Genomic DNA, 18,369 nt, shown 5'->3' with positions numbered 1-18,369 from the left:
AAATTTCTGCTGTTTTAAGCCACCGAATCTGTTTTAATTTATATGGCAAGCCTAGGACACGAATATACACACCTGAACATATTGTAGCACAGACAGTTCTTATCTAAAACATGTTTTTCAACAAGAGATAAAGAAACAGGCCAGGACCGGTGGCTCACGCCTGTAATTCCAGCACTTTGGGAGGCCGAGGCGGGTGGATCGCCTGAGGTAACGAGTTTGAGACCAGCCTGGCCAATATGGCGAAACCTCGTCTCTACTAAAAATACAAAAATTAGCCGGGCATGGCGGCGCATGCCCGTTGTCCCAGCTACTCAGGAGGCTAAGGCGGAAGTTCCAGTGAACTGAGATCGCACCATTGCACTCCAGCCTTGGGGAACAGAGCGAGACTCTGTCTCAAAAAAAATAAAAATTAAAAAATAAATAAATAAATAAATAAAAATAAGAAAAGAAAAAGAAAGATGGCCTATTTGTGGAACTTCTTCTAGGTACTGAATATTCATTCTAGCAATACCCAACTTACAATTTCAAAAGTGCATTGTTTCAAGTTCTCCTGCTTTTTAAGAAGTTAAGGCTGGCCTAGGAGATCCAGACTTCGTTTTTATCAATCAGGGACTGCAGCCAATGTGTAATTTTCTCTGATAGAATGAGACCCTGCAATTCAAGCCTATCTTTCAGGGAGAGTGTAGAAAGTGATGGTAGCCAACACTGTACAAGGAAACTGAACTGGTGGTGGTGGTAGTAGAGTAGCTTCAGCCATTGCCATCAACACATCTCACATCCTCAGACTGGCTCCAGTTGAGGCCATGGGATAAAATAACTCTTCACCAGTCTTTATGTTCATAATTGTGATGTTTCATCTGCTACTTTAAAATCTCCTTGGGAAAAGAGAGAGTAAAATAATAAAAAGACTAGCTAGCATCCATGAGCACAAAGACAACCAAACCAAAAAACAAAGTGATTTTCTTCATTAAAAGGCTTTGTGCACGCCGAAGCATTCTCAAAAACAGTTGACATCTTCTTCGTTTGTCTTCGCAAACTCCCTTTCTGTATTTGGCTTTTCCGTCTTAAAGCAACGCAAAGCGGCACACTGCGCAGGCGCCTGTGGCCAGGCACCCCCCCCCGGGAGGATTCACGCGCAGGCGCCGGCGCCGGGGCCGGGAAGTGGGCGGGCTCGCGCGCGTGCTCTGCGGTTCACTTCCGGCCAGCCCCTCCCCCGCCTCCCTCGCGTGGCCACCTCCCCCTCTGCCTTCTCCTACCCAGTCTCTTCCCCAACTCTCCCCACCCCTCGTGCTCTCCTCCCCGCTTGCCTCCCGTTCTTCCCCGCCCGCTCCATCCGGGTCGCTGACGGCTGTCTCTGGACTGGACAGCAGTGGCGTCCGCTTTTCTCTAAGGAACCCGGTAAAGTTTCCCAGGGGCCGGGGAGGGGAGCAGCGGAGCAGCGGCACAGACGCCGGAGGTGCCCTGGTGATCGTCGCCACTGGCTGACAGAGGAGGGTCCCAGGAGCCGGAGACGTGCTTCAGCGACCGCGCTGCCTTGCTCTCTGGGCAGGGGCCGCCCCCGTCACCTTGGGCTTCCCCTGCCCTTAAGGGCTTGGGCGAGTTGTGGCCCCAGCGGGTTCGGGGGCGTGTGACGGCGTTAGGGAGGGGCAGGCCGGGCTGGGCGGATGCAGGCCGGCCCGGCATAGGGCGCTTTCTCCGCGCTTCCTGGGGGTGAGGGGCGTGGGGCGAGGGCAGGGTTGTGGCTCCCTGGCCCCGGGGCTGGAATGTCTCATCTGCCTGGGGATGGGCTTCTCTCAGGTTGAGGCCGCGCACTGCCAAGCCTCGGCCGCCGGCCTCTGAAGCTGTTGCGAGCGGCCGGTTGCGGTAGTCGTCTGCTTGGCCAGGAGGTTGGGTGTGTGCAGATGATTTCTCTTTCCCAGTCCCCATGAGCTGATCTGGGTGCACCTTCAGGGAAAGACGGGACTAAACTGCTTCTCATTTCCCTACCTGTTGCTGGCGAGAGGACGCCTCTGTGTTTTAAAGAAAAGGGTGGTTAAACCTCGCGCGCTGAAGTCGGGGTATTTTCCTGTATTACTCTTATTTTGTTTTTAAATATGGGAAGACAATGCAGAACTCTTGGGAATTATCGAGTTCTGATGCCCCAAAAGAATGAAATCAAACTTCTGTTAATGGGATGATGGGTCGTGGAATGGGACACCTTGGGCACTTGCTAACAGGAACCTAGGAAAATTGGGGTTGAAACTTCGCAGGCTCTGTAAGAATGTGGATGACTACTACAGAATAAGGCTGACTTCCTGTAATTATGATATTTAGTAACGCGATGTGTTTAAAAGTCTACGTATGTATAGATGAAGTGGACTCTGTTATTTGTGTCTTTCTCTACAAGTGAGGAAATATTCAGTCAGTGTGCTGGAAAGTTCTACAGATTTCGCCATCAGACTATCAGTGCCCCAGCCCCCATTCCTATTCTTGAAAAATCTGCAGTGCTGGAGTTATTTGCAATTCCCCCCCACCAATCTTTAAACAATTGTCTCAGAGGTATAGATAGATATAGATTGCCCACGGGAGATTTTTTTAATCGCGGTTACCACTTGTAATAAAAGAGGTTGAATTTTGGAGAGAATTGATATTTAAATTGCATGTTTTTTTCTGTATTATAATTATGCACATTGATTTAGTTTTAAAATTAGTGAGGTTGGAATGTTAGTATTTTGATTTGAAATATGGGATCTTTGGAGGTGATTTAAGATTATGGTTTGGTAAGAGAATCTTCATTTCCTCTCTGGCCTAAAGAGTAATTGGGAGAGTCGTTTAAATAGTGGAAAATTGCTTTAAATTTCCATTATTGGTTTTATTTCTGTTACAGATAAGAACTCCATTTTCTGTTGATGTGGAGGTAGGTATTAGAAAGCTTAATTATACTAGGATTTGAGGGAGATTGCAAGGTTATGTTTCTGCAGTTGGCTAAATTTTTCACTGTGTATATTTGCTTTTTGGGCAGTGGAAAGATGTCTTTTTTCTTGTTCCCATTGAAATTATTTAAAGCAAAAAGTAGAAAAAATTGTGATTAATTTCATCAAGGTACTTATTCCTATTAGTTTAGTCTATCACAAGATAACCAGAAGTCAAAACTAGTTAATATGTTTTAAATTTTGCAAAGGATCATACAAAGTGTCATATTTTCCCTAAAAATTTCTGTATGATACATTTTAAAAAATACAACTGATTGGTTTTTGAAACTGAATGATACTTATGTAGCATGTTATAAAGTATATTTAATGTTTACCAGGTAGCAATTATTGTAGCCTAGCACTTGAAAGAGCAATTATACATCCTTTTTTCTTTGAAGTCATATTAACTTCTTTCTATTTCCTCAGACATAGGGTACCTCCAACTTTCCGGGGTTTCAGAAGAGAATTTTTTATTGAAACTGGAAGACCAAAATAATTACAAGCATGTTGTGCTGGGGAAATGCATCCTTTGGACAGCTAGGTTTGGGTGGAATTGATGAAGAAATTGTACTAGAGCCCAGAAAAAGTGACTTCTTTATAAATAAAAGGGTCCGAGATGTAGGATGTGGACTCAGACATACTGTGTTTGTTCTGGATGATGGAACAGTGTACACATGTGGATGTAATGATCTAGGACAGCTAGGTCATGAAAAATCCAGAAAGAAACCAGGTAAGTTGAAACGTTTTTAAAATTTGCTATTTCTAATAATTATATCATTTTAAATTTGAATCATCGTATAATCTCTCTAGTTGTAACTATATGTTTATCAAGCTTTAAAAGCAAAGTAGAAGTTATGTATTTCCATTATATGTGTATATTTGTATGGTTCTAAGTACTTTATGTTGTGGTTTCTTTTTTTTTACTGCTAGTATTATAAAACCTTATTTTGTATGACGATATAAAACAATAAAGAAAATCAGCCTGCAGTATATAAATCTTTGGTACAGAGTGTGTAGTGTGCAGGTCCTCTTTAATAAATTCTGTTCAGCCACCCTGGATAGATTTTAAATGCATAATTTACTCTGTGTTTACCTTACTTTGGGAGGGGGGAAGAAAACAAGACAAAAGCTTTTTACTTTGACTTGCTTGCCTAAAATATATTTTTATTCTTTTTATCCCTCTGTCATAGTATTTTAAATATGTAATTTTATTTGATTTAGTTAGAAATATCTTTTATTCCTCTCATCTTCTACTTTCTGTAGCATTGCTAGCTATTAAAGATTTTGTGACTATGAAGTGTCCTGATTTTGTAGTAGTTGTACAAGCAAATTAAATAATTTGTAGGGTAATGAGAATTTTGAGGAATTTGGTCACATTTCATGTTCTGTTTTCCTGGATATTGTATTTTAAAATCAAATATTTCTACATTTAGGAGTATCATTGTTACGTGAGTTTTGCTTTCGATTATGATAACTAAAAGTTAATGATTTCAGGTGGCAAATTCAGATGAGACTGCAGCTATACTGACTTACAGTTTCTTTTAACTGTAACAATAATGGCACTTCAGTATTTTCTGTGGCAGTTATTTTATCAGTTTATTATTTAGGTGGTTTCTGTTGTTACTCAGCTTTTGAGAGATTAATGTAATCTAAGATATTCAGGCATTAAATTAAGGCACGATTCATCCTTCACATCATCTCACGACCATGCCAAATCTCACTTTTCTAACTTGCAAATACTGTATCGTTTTCATCCTTTCTTTGTGGTTAAGGTCTTAGTGTATTTTCTTCTGCCTTAATTTGTAATTTATTTTTTATTGGATAAATGATAGTGACATTCATAAAATAGATTTTTAATTCTTGCAGAACTCAAAGTAAATGGCAGCTTTCTTGTACTCTACCTGTCTAAGAACATTTTATGGATTCCTACCAGATTTTCATGATCTCAGGCATTGAGGTGGTCATATTGGTAGAAATGAATGGTAATTTACTGATACGCATTTGATGATTGTCTCTGCTCCAGAGACAAATGGGCCCTTTACTATTTTTGCTTAGCTTGGAATGCTGCCTCAGGTTGAGATTTTCATGGTACGGAGGCTACTGCTGTTCTTTGTACTTTAGCATGCCCCATAGAAATAACTGAACATCTCTCTGTATTACTTTAATAATTTCTGAAAGGCCATAGGGCAAGTAGAAAGTAAAAAGCCAGCACATAGAAATTGCCTGTACGTACAGTTACTTACGTCTACTGAGGTTTAAAATGTTTAAGTGTTAGAGGTAGACACTGTGTACTAGTAGTATAATGATTATAGTGCCAGGAACAGCCTCCAACTGTATAGATGAGATTCTGAGAAACTTAACTAGCTAGAATAGGCTTCTTTGTGGTCATGTTGACATTGTGATGATTGCATTGTGACATCTATATCATCTTGATTCATCCTGGAACCATTATTTGGTAATGTAAAGTTGGGGCAGTGGGTTTCCCTAATTTGGGATACCTCTTTAGGATTGCCTCATTGTTGTCCCGATTACACCACAGCCTGTGGAAGAGAAAAGTGACAGGCATTAACTTTGTCTTTGAGAAATTTAGAGTCTGGGTTGGGAGTTAAGGTATACATGAACAACTGGAGAGAACTGGAAATTAGACATGATGTGCCATGCACTTTGAGCCTAGGACATTTAAATGATGGGAAATATTATGGGATAGAATTAAAGTAAGATTTCTGGGAGAAAATGAAGGCTTACATTTAATTCTATTGGTGATCACATAAACAGCTAGGAAATAAGTCTGGAGCTGAAATAGTTTTGTAGAAGGGCGGGTCCTGATCCTGAGAAAAGCTTTTTATTATCAGAGGTTCTGGTTCGATGATATATTGAAGTGAACCTAGGTTTCAGAGGGAAGAGAAACAAGTTCAAAAAGTAGTAGTTGCTCTGATAGGAACTTCATCTTTTAATCTCAGCTTTGATTGAATATTTATTTATTTGTTTATTATTTATTTTTATTTATTTTTTTTTTTTTTGAGACAGAGTTTCGCTCTTGTTGCCCAGGCTGGAGTGCAAGGGCGCCATCTCAGCTCACCGCAACCTCTGCCTCCCAGGTTCAAGCAATTCTCCTGCCTCAGCCTCCCGAATAGCTGGGATTACAGGCGCCCACCACAATGCCTGGCTACTTTTCATATTTTTAGTAGAGATGGGGTTTTACCATGTTGGCCAGGCTGGTCTCGAACTCCTGACCTCAGGTGATCCGCCTGCCTTGGCCTCCCGAAGTGCTGGAATTACAGGCATGAACCACTGCTCCTGGCCTAAGATGTTTTTTAAATAATGTTTTTAACTAAATTTTAAGAATGTTTTTAACTAAAGTTATTTATATTTGGAATAATTCATTAATGATTTGTGTCATTTCCCCAACCCCTTTTTAAATTTGTGAATTTGAGGACTGGATTAAAAGATAAAAAGTTGTTGGATCTTATTTATTTTAAAGTCTTCTGGTAATTGAGCAAGTTGGTTATATTTCTGGGACAATGTAATAAACATAGTTCATTTCCCAGGAGGTTTTTGTTTTGTTTTGTTTCGTTTTGTTTGAGACAGAGTCTCACTCTGTTGCCCAGGCTGGAATGCAGTGGCACGATCTCTGCTCACTGCAACCTCCGCCTCCCAGGTTCAAGCGATTCTCCTGCCTCAGCCTCCCGAGTAGCTGGGACTATAGGGGCGTGCCACCATGCCCGGGTAATTTTTTATATTTTTAGTAGGGACGGGGTTTCACCATGTTAGCCAGGATTGTCTTGATATCCTGACCTTGTGATCTGCCCGCCTTGGCCTCCCAGAGTGCTGGGATTACAGGCGTGAGCCACCGTACCCAGCTGACTTCACAAGAACTTTAAACTTGTGTCAGAAAGCACACAGAATGGAGGGAACTAAGAATTGTTTCTTTACATAGGTTGGCTTTATAAATATACATATTCCATAACTAATAAGGAATGAAAGAGAATAGAGGTAGCCTTATTAAGGATAAATTATTCTCGAGATTCATAATAACCTACTGGAGGACTTGGCCTGACAATGTAGTGAATAGATTTAACCTGTGGCCTATTGAAAAGAGGTGTTTCTGTTCTGGACTTTTTAGGGACCACATAGAAAGATTTAACTGAATTTCTTTATTATACTAAAGGTGCAGATTATGTTCATGTTCATCTCTGTTGTCTTGTATATGTATGTCCTTTTCTATCACTACTGGCTTTTCTGAATTATTTCCAGAGAAATGAATGAATGTTTCACTTTCATGTTTTTTTCTTCATAAGAACTTTAAAATACTTTTTAAGCTAATGTCTCAATTTTTAAATTTATAGCTAACAAATATATTTAATCTTCAGTGTGCTAGACCAATCCATTTAAATGAATTGTTTTTTTTTTTATACTTTCAAATTCAGTTCTGAAGATTTTAAGTATGGGAAGTATACCTTTCTTTAAAAGATTCTTTTCTTACTGTATATCTAATCATAGGTATAATTCGGTGACCATGGTCCTAACTATGTTTTGCACATTGGTTTCCATTTGTTTCATGTTAGAAACAGTACTAAACTGTTCTGTGACCATAATTTGTAAATAAAGTGGTGTTCTGTTTAAAAACAAGCCCTGTTATCTAAAAAACAGTTTTTTGTGTTTTACAACATTCTTTCAAATGGAGTATCTCATTTAATTCTCACAACAGTTGTATGTAGCTAAGGCAGGTATCATGGTCCGCATTTTACAGATGAGGACACTGAGGTTAAAAGAGATTAAGAGACTAATAGGGTCCCTTGGCTAGCACATCTTGAGACCACCCTAAATCTTGTGGTTTTTATCCTTAATCTCACAAATCTTTTCCTTTGCTACATTTAGAAGGTAGAAGAATATTTGTTCACCTTTGAGGAAGCTGGTTTCCATCAGTATTTTATTGTAATTCTGAGGGTTTTTTATTTTTTATATTTTTTTGAGATGGGGTCTTATTCTGTTGCTTAGGCTAGAGTGCAGTGGCGTGATAATAGCTCACTGTAGCCTTGGACTCCTGGGCTCAAGTGATCCTCCTGCCTCAGCTTCCCCAGTAGTTGGGACTACACTTATGTGCCACCATGCCTGGCTAATTTTTTTTTTTTTGAAACGGAGTCTTGCTCTGTTACCCAGGCTGGCATGCAGTGGTGTGATCTCTGCTCACTGCAGCCTCCACCTCCCGGGTTCAAGTGATTCTCCTGTCTCAGCCTTCCGAGTAGCTGGGACTACAGGTGTGTGCCACCACACCCGGCTAATTTTTTTGTATTTTTAGTAGAGACAGGGTTTCACCGTGTTGGCCAGGGGGGTCTCGAACTCCTGACCTCAGGTGATCTGCCCACCTCGGTCTCCCAAAGTGCTGGGATTACAGGCATGAGCCACCAGGCCTGGCCAATTTTTTTATGTTTGTTAGAGAAGGGGGTCTCCCTATGTTGCCCAGTCTGGTCTCAAACTCCAGTCCTCAAGCTATCCTCCTGCCCTGGCTTCCCCAAATTGCTGGGATTTATAGGGATGAGCTACTGTGGCAGCCAAGAAAAATCTTTAAAAAATTACTATCTTATAACTAAGGTTATACAATGAAGACAGCATATTTTATTGTCTTCCCCCTTGTACACAAACTTAAAAATCATTTTAAGAACTGATAAGAAGATCGAGAGTTCTGTTTTCAAGATGTAATATTGTACCAACAAAAGCTAAAAAATTCAAATATGTATAGTGTATTACTGAATGGAAGACTAACTCGACTGGCAGAGTTTATAGGTAATAGTTTTAAGAGTATGATAAAATTTATTGTGGTTTATGTTGAACTCTTTTTAAAGATGATGAGCATTGATTCTTTGTTTTCCATATCCTCGAATGGTAATTTCTACTGTTGAGTCATTCCAATAAAAGCATTTTGGTCACATAGTAGTGATTACTTGGCTTGCCTTTCTTGCTTCTTCATTTTTCTGACCTGTTCTCTCTGTTCATAAAACAAATTTACAAATGAACTGCTCCTTAAAATATAGTTGAAATTTAAAAAGTAATATAGGAAAATATAACTATGGGAAATAAAGTTACTCACTTAAGGGTGGGTTAAAAATAAAAATACCAGATTATCCCACACATTTCTTACTGAACCAGAACATTTAAACCAAAGAAGCTCATTGTGTTTTATAACTCCCGGTTTTCACAATACCTTCTAAGGAAGAGAAAGATGTGGATGATAGATTTGAAAAAAGTAATTACTTGGGTCAGGAGTGGAGGCTTGCTTTGAACGCTTTACTTTGAGAAAGGTTAGTGCCCAAGAATCACAGTGTCAAGGGTAGGAAAAAAAATCATAATGCAAACAGATGACTACTGTTAGAGAAATGTATAATAATACTTTACTTTGTGTAGGACCCTACATCTGAGGAATTTCAAGAGCATTACACAATAACTCATGGTTCCTTTCAAAATGCTTGTGACACAATTTGCAAGAATTATCCTCATCTTAGGGGATAAATTTACGGAGAAATGGCAGCACACGTTGGTAAGTAACTTGTCAAAATAGCAGATGACTGGTGAACAGCTATAAGTTGAATCTGAAAGTTAGAGTCTACCAGTCTCCTACCTTATTCACTAAATTGTGCTTATGTTTAGAATTATTTACAGTAATATCTTCTGTTTGAGGCAGGTCAAATACTAGTGCACAGATTGTTTCCCTGCCATTTGATTTGATGGCCTGTTAAATCATTATTTTACCAAGATGCTTACATTCTGATACCACTTTGATACTTCAGTATAACTGTGTGGTATGAAGAATATTTGAACAAACGAACAGAAACTTAACTATGGTAATGCCCAGTCTTTTCTCTTTTCTGTTATATATTGTATATATCCCCTTGTCTAACTGCTATGCTGTACTACAAGCCAAGGTCCATAGTAACTGACTTGCAGAATTGATTTGGTGGCTAACCTTGGAACTTGGATTAGTTATGTTGTATAAAGTCCGCCATGTAGATACATGCATCTCTCTCTAAGATGCATTGGTTTGGTGGATGCTTTATAAAACTCTTAAAACCTACACAGAAGACAAAAATAGCAGTAGATGCCTAATCTGAGCAGTCTAACAAAGGGAAACTTCTTTAAAGGACTTGGAACCAGTGATTTTCTCTTGGGTATGTTAGTGTTTTTACATGATTAGAAGTGAGCCACATACTTTCCTTAAAAGATCAGCAGTGTGGTAGATTTTGGTTTTACAATTTGGGTACTTAGCAGATTCTTGTTGCAGATGGCAGTCTAGGTAGTCTAGTTTCCATTATCTCCTTAGTAAAGATTCTTAGGTTCCATATTCCCAATATATCATACAAATGTAGCACTGTTTTTAAAGCTCATTTCTCACAAAGGCATGTATTTTTAAAACTGCTTTGAAGACATAAAAGTTACTTCTGTATTCCTAGGCTATAAAATATATCAAGTGCTTGGGATACGTATGAAAGAATCTAATAGAGGAGGTGTACTCAAATGTTTATATAAGAGTTTATTTGGGCTTGGATAATGTTAGTAGAAAAATGGGTAACACTAATGAGGAAACTATATTAATGAGCTCATGGTTGACCTTCTTTCTGTTCCCCTGGATTTTTTTTTTCATTTTGATGAAATTTAAAAGGCAATAATTAATTTTAAATTGTAATGAGTTATGATAATTACCTTATATGTGAGAAAAACCTATGCTGTGTGTAATTATACAAACATTTTATTGGAGTTTTGTTTTGTTTTTTTAGACAGGATCTTGTTATCACTGGAGTACAGTGGTTAAATCGTGGCTCAATGCAGCCTCGACTTCCCTGGGTTCAGGAATCCTCTTATCTCAGCCTGCTGAGTAGCTGGGACCACATGTGCATGCCACCATGCCCAGCATATTTTTGTATTTTTTATAGAGACAGGGTTCCACTCTTTTGCCCAAGCTGGTCTCGAAGTGATCCTCGCACCTCAGACTCCCAAAGTGCTGGGATTATAGGCATGAACCACCACGCCAGGCCTTATTAGAGTTTTTTTTGTTTTTGTTTTAATGGGAAATTTCTTGCATTTCGGTGGCTTATTCTTTAAACCATAAGTTTTATTTGCCTAGATTTACTCTTTTGTGTTCATTTCTAGCATGGCAGAATTTTGGTTTAGCCTTTCTTGGCCATAAGACATTCTGGAATCCTTTAGAATGGGCTTTTCACAAATTATTTGAAAATATATTAATTACTTTTTTATTCATATCTAAGTTTTGCCTCATTTTATTCCTTTGCTAGGTGTTATACTATTCTGAAATAACACATTTTTAGTTTTTCATAATTGTTTTCTATTATAAAAGTATTACATGTTCTTGGTAGAGAATTTCTAATACATAGGAAAGTAAAAACTATAATGCCATCATGCATAGGTAAATAGTATTGTCACTTGAGACCTTTTCTATATTCATATATGTTTCTGATTACAAACTGGGAGTGCGTTCTTGTATCTCAACTTTTTCCCCCCTATAATTTAGCATTTTCCCATGTTTTAAAGTTTTAGGAATATTGGGAATATTTAGGAATATAATTAACATTTCATCATTTAGATGTACCAAAATTTATTTAAGTATTCTATTTTTTGGATTTTTTTTTTTTTTTTGAGATGGAGCCTTGCTCTGTCACCCAAGCTGGAGTGCATGGCACGATCTCCACTCACCCCAGCCTCTGCCTCCTGGATTCAGGCGATTCTCCTGTCTCAGCCTCCTGAGTAGCTGGGATTACAGACGTGTGCCACCACTCCCAGCTAATTTTTTGTATTTTTAGTAGAAACAAGGTTTCACCATTTTGGCCAGGGTGGTCTCAAACTCCTGACCTCGTGATCCACCTGCCTCAGCCTCCCAAAGTGCTGGGATTACAGGTGTGAGCCACCATGCCCAGCCTATTTTTTGGAATTTATTTCCAGATTTTTGTTATAAGTAATACTGCAATGAACATATATATATCAATTTAGTTTTTATGTCTTTGTTTTCTTTTTCTTTTTCTCTTTTTCTCTCTCTCTCTCTCTTTTTTTTTTTTTTTTTTTTTTTTTTTTTTTTTTTTTTTTTTTTTTTTTGAGAGAGAATCTCACTCTGTTGCCTATTGCCTAGGCTGGAGTGCAGTGGTGCCATCTTGGCTCACTGCAACCTCCGCCTCCCAGGTTCAGATGATTCTCCTGCTTCAGCTTCCTGAGTAGCTGAGATTGCAGGCATGCACCACCACACTTGGCTAATTTTTGTATTTTTAGTAGAGATGGGGTTTCACCATGATGGCCAGGCTGGTCTTGAACTCCTGACCTCAGGTGATCCATCTGCCACGACATCCCAAATTGCTGGGATTACCTGCCTGAGCCACGGCACCCGGCCTATTTCTTTCTTTTAATTATTTTTTATGTTTTGGGGACAGGGTTTTGCTCTGTCGCCCAGGCTGGAGTGCAGTGGCATGATCTCGGCTCACGGCAACCTCTGCCTCCTGGGCTCAAGCGATTCCCCTGCCTCAGCCTCCAGAGTAGCTAGGATTACAGGTGTGTGCCACCATGCCTGGCTAATTTTTGTATTTTTAGTAGAGGTGGGGTTTTGCCATGTTGACCAGGCTGGTCTAGAACTCCTGGCCTCAAGTGATCTGCCCACTTCGCCCTCCCAAAGTGCTGAGATTACAGGCATGAGCTACCATGCCCACCCTCTGTTTCTTAATTATTATTTGAGACGGAGTTTCGCTCTTGTTGCCCAGGCTGGAGTGCAATGGTGCAGCCTTGGTTCACTGCAGCCTCCACCTCCCAGGTTCAAGTGATTCTCTTGCCTTGGCCTCCTGAGTAGCTGGGATTACAGATGCCCGCCAACATGCCCTGCTAATTTTTTGTATTTTTAGTAGAGACGGGGTTTTGCCATGTTGACCAGGCTGGTCTCAAACTCCTGGCCTCAGGTAATCTGCCCGCCTCGGCCTCCCAAAGTGCTGGGTTTACAGGTGTGAGCCACCACGCCTGACCTACCTCTGTTTATTTATTTAGGAAAAAGAACATCTTTAATTTTAAGGAGAACTGAATTTATTTTTTAAGCACAGTTGTGTCTCATTTTATGAAGTTTATACACATAAGATATTTGTAAATGAAAGTTTTTAAAATGTATGACAAGGCTGAATGCGGTGGCTCATGCCTGTAATCACAGCACTTTGGGAGGCTGACACAAGCGGATCACAAGGTCAGGAGTTCAAGACCAGCCTGGCCCGTGTAGTGAAACCCCGTCTCTACTAAAAAACCAGAAAAATTAGCTGGGCATGGTGGTGTGCCTGTAGTCTCACCTACTCAGGAGGCTGAGGCAGGAGAATTGCTTGAACCCAGGAGGCAGAGGTAGCAGTGAGCCGAGATCATGCCATCGCACTCTAGCCTGGGTTACAGAGCGAGACTCCAACTAAAAAAATAAATAATAAAGTAAATAAATAAAATGTATGACAAGCTTTCGATTACAACATGATGAATATCATTTAATGATCTAGTAGGGAATAGAAAACAAATGCACAAATAATAGAAATGCAATTAAAATATGCTAAGTGTTATAGGATGTATAAATGAGTGCTGTGTAGAGATAGTATACTAGCAGATGGCAACAGGCAAGTTTGAGGCTTACTAAGGGAAGAGTAGTCCATGTAATTGAGATGTCTTGAGAATAGTGAGCAGGAAGGTTAGGCAAAATTGAGGTCAGATTGTAGAAATAAATTAAGAAGCTTGAATTTAATTTGGTGAATATCTATCCACTCATAGTTTGTAATGGGAATTACCATGGATTTATAAAGGAAAGGTTGAAAGGGAGAGAAATTGGAGGTAAAGAAATAGTTAGGCTGTGATGGTAGTCCTTTATTTTTTATTTATTATTTTTTTTGAGATGGAGTCTCGTTCTGTTGCCCAGGCTGTAGTGCAGTGGTGCGATCCCAGCTCACTGCAACCTCCACCTCCCGGGTTCATGTGACTCTCCTGCCTCAGCCTCCCGAGTAGCTGGGATTACAGGCACCCACCACCACACCCAGCTAATTTTTTTTTTTTTTTTTTTTTTTTTTTTGTATTTTTAGTAGAGACAGGGTTTCACTATGTTGACCATACTGGTCTCGAACTCCTGACCTCGTGATCCGCCCGCCTTGGCTCCCAAAGTGCTGGGATTACAGGCGTGAGCCACCGTGCCCGGCCGATGGTAGTCCTTTAAAGCAAGAAAGGAGCAGGTAGATGATGGAGACTTAGAGAGGCAGAAAGAATGGACAGGCTTTGGTAACCAGATGGAAATAAATAGTAAATGTAACGGAAAGAGCCAGGTATGATCCTAGGTAGAATCATTAGCTATAGATTAGTATATTCATTAGTATAGAAATAAGGAATCCAGGAAGAGGAGAAATATTCTCTTTTAAGGGGCAAGTTAAAAGATTCTGGTAAGGTGAATTTTGTGGTAAACTTAATAATATTAAGTGAGCAGTAAGAAATGTAGGACTGTAAGTGGGGAGAAAGATCAGGGCTAAATGCGTGAAGTGTTTATTTTCGATTTTGTTTTATTTTCAGTTCAGATAGGCTGACATTCCAACTGTAGACTTCTCCCCAGTTCTAACCTGTTAAGTAATTAATAATTCATTAACAATACTTAACTTTGTGCTTTTGGAAGACTGCTTAAGGCACATGGTGATATAATACCGTTGTAAATTTAAAGTAATCTAAATGGTTGCCACCTCTATCTGTTTTGTAAACCTGAATTTTTATATACAGATTTTTTTTTTTTTTTTTTTTTAGATGGAGTCTCGCTCTGTCACCCAGGCTGGAGTGCAGTGGCACCATCTCGGCTCACTGCAACCTCCGCCTCCAAGGTTCAAGCGATTCTCCTGCTTCAGCCTTTCAAGTAGCTGGGATTACAGGCACCCGCCACCATTCCCGGCTAATTTTTTTGTATTTTTAGTAGAGACGTGGTTTCACCATATTGGTCAGGCTGGTCTCGAACTCCTGACCTGAAGTGATCTGCCCGTCTCTGCCTCCCAAATTGCTAGGATTACAGGCGTGAGCCACTGATCCCAGCCCATTTGCTTATTCTTTCGCTGACACAAACCTATTCCTTTTTTTTGAGATGGAGTCTTGCTCTGTCGCCCAGGCTGGAGTGCAGTGGCGCGATCGCGGCTCACTGCAAGCTCCACTTCCTGGGTTCATGCCATTCTCCTGCCTCAGCCTCCCAATTAGCTGGGACTACAGGCGCCTGCCATGACTCCCAGCTAATTTTTTGTATTTTCAGTAGAGATGGGGTTTCACCATGTTAGCCAGGATGGTATCGACCTCCTGACCTGATGATTCACCCTCCTTGGCCTCCCAAAGTGTCAAACCTATTCTTAATTACTATGTTTGACTTCAGGACTTCCCTCCAGGTCTTACTGGAAACAAAGCTTTTGCAGTCAGAAGGTGCAGTGACATAGGTATAAGTTGCTTTTGGTTCCACTAGTAGCTGAAGTAATTTTAACTATAAGTTGGATATATGCGGGCAATGTAGGCAAGAGCTATTGGGAAATACACCTTTTGCGATAATGCTGTTGGTTCTGTGAAAGGGAAATGGTGTGGGGAAGAAAGAGGTGAGGCTAAAAGCGGTCCTAAAGAGCAGAATTAGTATCTGAAAAGCAATTGGAAGAAAGTTTAGCTACTTTACCTATACATTATTAGAAGACATTTGTGACTTTTTTTTTTTTTAGGATGGCATAACGAGGATAAAGTAGATCTTAGATTGCTTCCCACAATTGATACAAAGTACAGTTGATCAATCAGCATATGTGTAATTTCTAATCCAAGTATTGCTTAGCTATAGATTTCATAACTAGGCTCTCTAATAGGAATGAACCTTATATTTTGAAGAGTTACTAGGTAGAAGCCTGAGTGGTTGATGTTACCTGTACCAGAACATAGAACTATTCATATTTTCAGTTAGGAAGTTGAATGAGCCTCTGCAACTGAGAATAAGGGGAAAAGGGAACACATTATAAGTTGGTACTGCATTGTATAGGGTGAAGAAACACATAAACCATATAATTGGAGAGAAATTTAGTGTTGAAATATTTAGAATGTATTATTTATGGCTGGACGCGGTGGCTCACGCCTGTATACCCAGAACTTTGGGAGGTCAAGGCGGGTGGATCACAAGGTCAGGAGTTTGAAACTAGCCTGGCCAACATGGTGAAACTCCGTCTCTACTAAAAAAATACAAAAATTAGCTGGGTATGGTGGCGTGCATCTGTAATCCCAGCTACTTGGGAGACTAAGGCAGGAGAATTGCTTGAACCTGGGAAGCAGAGGTTGCAGTGAGTTGAGATCGTGCCACTGTTATTTGTGTCACTGCACTCCAGCCTGGGTGACACAGCAAGACTCTGTCTCAAAAACAAGCAAACAAAAAGAACATTATTTACACCTTATAATGCTGATTTAAAAAAATAATAACAGTAAACCTCCATTATGTGCCAGGTACTGTGCTGAATCTTTTATTCATTATCCAAAAGTCTTGTATCTATCCTGCAAAAGTATGTGTTTTGTGAGAACAGTCAGACTCCAGAAGATTAAGTAATTCTACCAAAGTTGAAATTAAAGCTGAGTAGGAACAAGAGCCAATTAGAACAATGGAAGAAAAGAAACCAAATTATTATAATAGCAAGAGAAACAAAATATAATATTATATTATATTATAATATATAATATTATTATAATAGCGAGAGAAACAAAATAACCCAGGAATAAAGTAGTAAGAAATGTGCAAGACCTATATGATGAAGACTTGAAAGCATTACTGAGGGGCACAAAAAACTTGAGCAAATGAAAACCACATTTATGGATAGGGACACTCAACCACATCAACCCGTCAATTTTCTCTAATTTGTAAATTTAGTATGATCTCAATGAAAATGTCAAATGGCTTTTGAGGGAAGTAGACAAATATATACTCAAGTTCATATGGAAAAAGAAAAAGTAGCTAGGAAAATTCTAAAAAAACAGTAATACGTATTAACTTTTTTTAAAGACAGTTTTTAATATACATTAAGTAAAATGAGCAAGGTGTAGAGAGTAATGTATAGAGAGCTACATTTTGGGTTTTTTAAACAAGGAAAAATACACACTTGCATTTGCTTTATAGATACACAAAAAACCCTGGAAGGATATATACAAATAATAACATTGGTAACTGTTGGTGTAGAGGTGGGAAAAGAAGTGGTGAGAGTTAGATTGATGGAGAACATACATAGTAGACTCTCACTGCATACCTTTTAAAAAACAATGTAAATATGTTACCCATTCAATTTTTTTTTTTTTTTTTAAAGGGTAGGCTTTGGAATTAGAGTGCTTACATAAAAATCCTGGCTCTGTTGCTAGATCTGTTTTCTTGGTCACATTGCTTAACCTTTCTGTGCCTAGGTGTTCTCTTCTCTAAAATTAGGATAATCATGCCAAACTCCTAGAGTAGCTGCAGGAGAATTGCTTGAACCCGGGAGGTGGAGGTTGCAGTGAGCCGAGATTGTGCCACTGCACTCCAGCCTGGTGACAGAGTGAAACTCTCGTCTCAAAAAAATAAAGATAAAACCTAACAGTGCAAAGAACAATGCCTAGCATATGGTGAGTATTCAATAAGTGTTTGCCTAGAAGAAAAAACAATATTAGAGTGGGAATTTAAATTTAGGTCTGCCTTACGGTAATGTGGTATTATGCTGTTTCATATTTGCCTAATGACTGTATATTGTCCTATAGGGAAACTATATTGCTTTCATAATTACCTCCAGATATACAATACAGATCTTTTCATTTATGCCTGAAGTTCAGACATTTATTCAACAGACAGTTGTCTTCCTGCTGTGCCCTTGATATTGTGCTAGGCATGGAAGTACTTCTTTGCCTTTAGTCTTCAATTAACCTTACTAGAGCTCTTATTCAAAGACTATGCCAAAATTATAAAAAATTATTTGTTTATGGTACTTAGAGGTAATGCTTTATTGGAGCGATATAAAATGGATTGGACCCCTTTACCTTCAGACTTTAAAGATACAATAATGTGACCAAAAAGGAAAAGAATTAAAGATGCCTTTTTTTTTCTTGTGAGAAGCACATACGCGATGGAAGTTAGATTGATCATTGATTTTAAAAAGGTTATTTAATGATTAATAATTATAAGGTGGCCAGGCATGGTGGCTCACACCTGTAATCCTAGCACTTAGGGAGGCCAAGGCAGGCGGATTGCCTGAGCTTAGGAATTCCAGACCAGCCTGGGCAACATGGTGAAATCCCATTTCTACTAGAAATAGAAAAAATTAGCTGGGTGTGGTGATGCACGCCTGTAATCCCAGCTACTCAGGAGGCTGAGGCATGAGAATTGCTTGAACCCAGAAGGTGGTGGTTGCAGTGATTGCAC

The 18,369-nt window shown here is 39.4% G+C and overlaps 1 protein-coding gene across 50 annotated transcripts in view; it reads left to right on the top strand.

Moving 5' to 3' along the window:
* Positions 1 to 1,259: 1,259 nt before the first annotated feature.
* The window catches only part of HERC4 (HECT and RLD domain containing E3 ubiquitin protein ligase 4), a 154,030-nt gene continuing 136,920 nt past the window's right edge, over positions 1,260 to 18,369 (top strand). For 25 of the 50 annotated variants that reach the window (XR_010146619.1, XR_010146618.1, XR_010146617.1 and 22 more), the window contains exons 1-3: positions 1,260 to 1,398; positions 2,867 to 2,896; positions 3,378 to 3,681. Coding sequence is in view for 45 of the 50 variants with exons in the window: in XM_054660160.2 (XP_054516135.2) it covers positions 3,456 to 3,681 (226 nt within the window). In the remaining 5 variants the exon portion in view is untranslated. Of the gene's footprint in view, positions 1,399 to 1,423; positions 2,058 to 2,763; positions 2,897 to 3,377; positions 3,682 to 5,978; positions 8,886 to 9,353; positions 9,487 to 18,369 lie in introns of those variants that run through there. The other 25 variants (XM_063780690.1, XM_063780687.1, XM_063780682.1 and 22 more) reach the window with 7 other exon arrangements.

The sequence above is a fragment of the Pan troglodytes genome, chromosome 8 (assembly GCF_028858775.2).
Source record: "Pan troglodytes isolate AG18354 chromosome 8, NHGRI_mPanTro3-v2.0_pri, whole genome shotgun sequence".
Lineage (NCBI taxonomy): Eukaryota > Metazoa > Chordata > Mammalia > Primates > Hominidae > Pan > Pan troglodytes.
The sequence above is the reverse complement of the archived record's forward strand: the minus strand, read 5'-3'. Positions and strand labels throughout refer to the sequence as shown.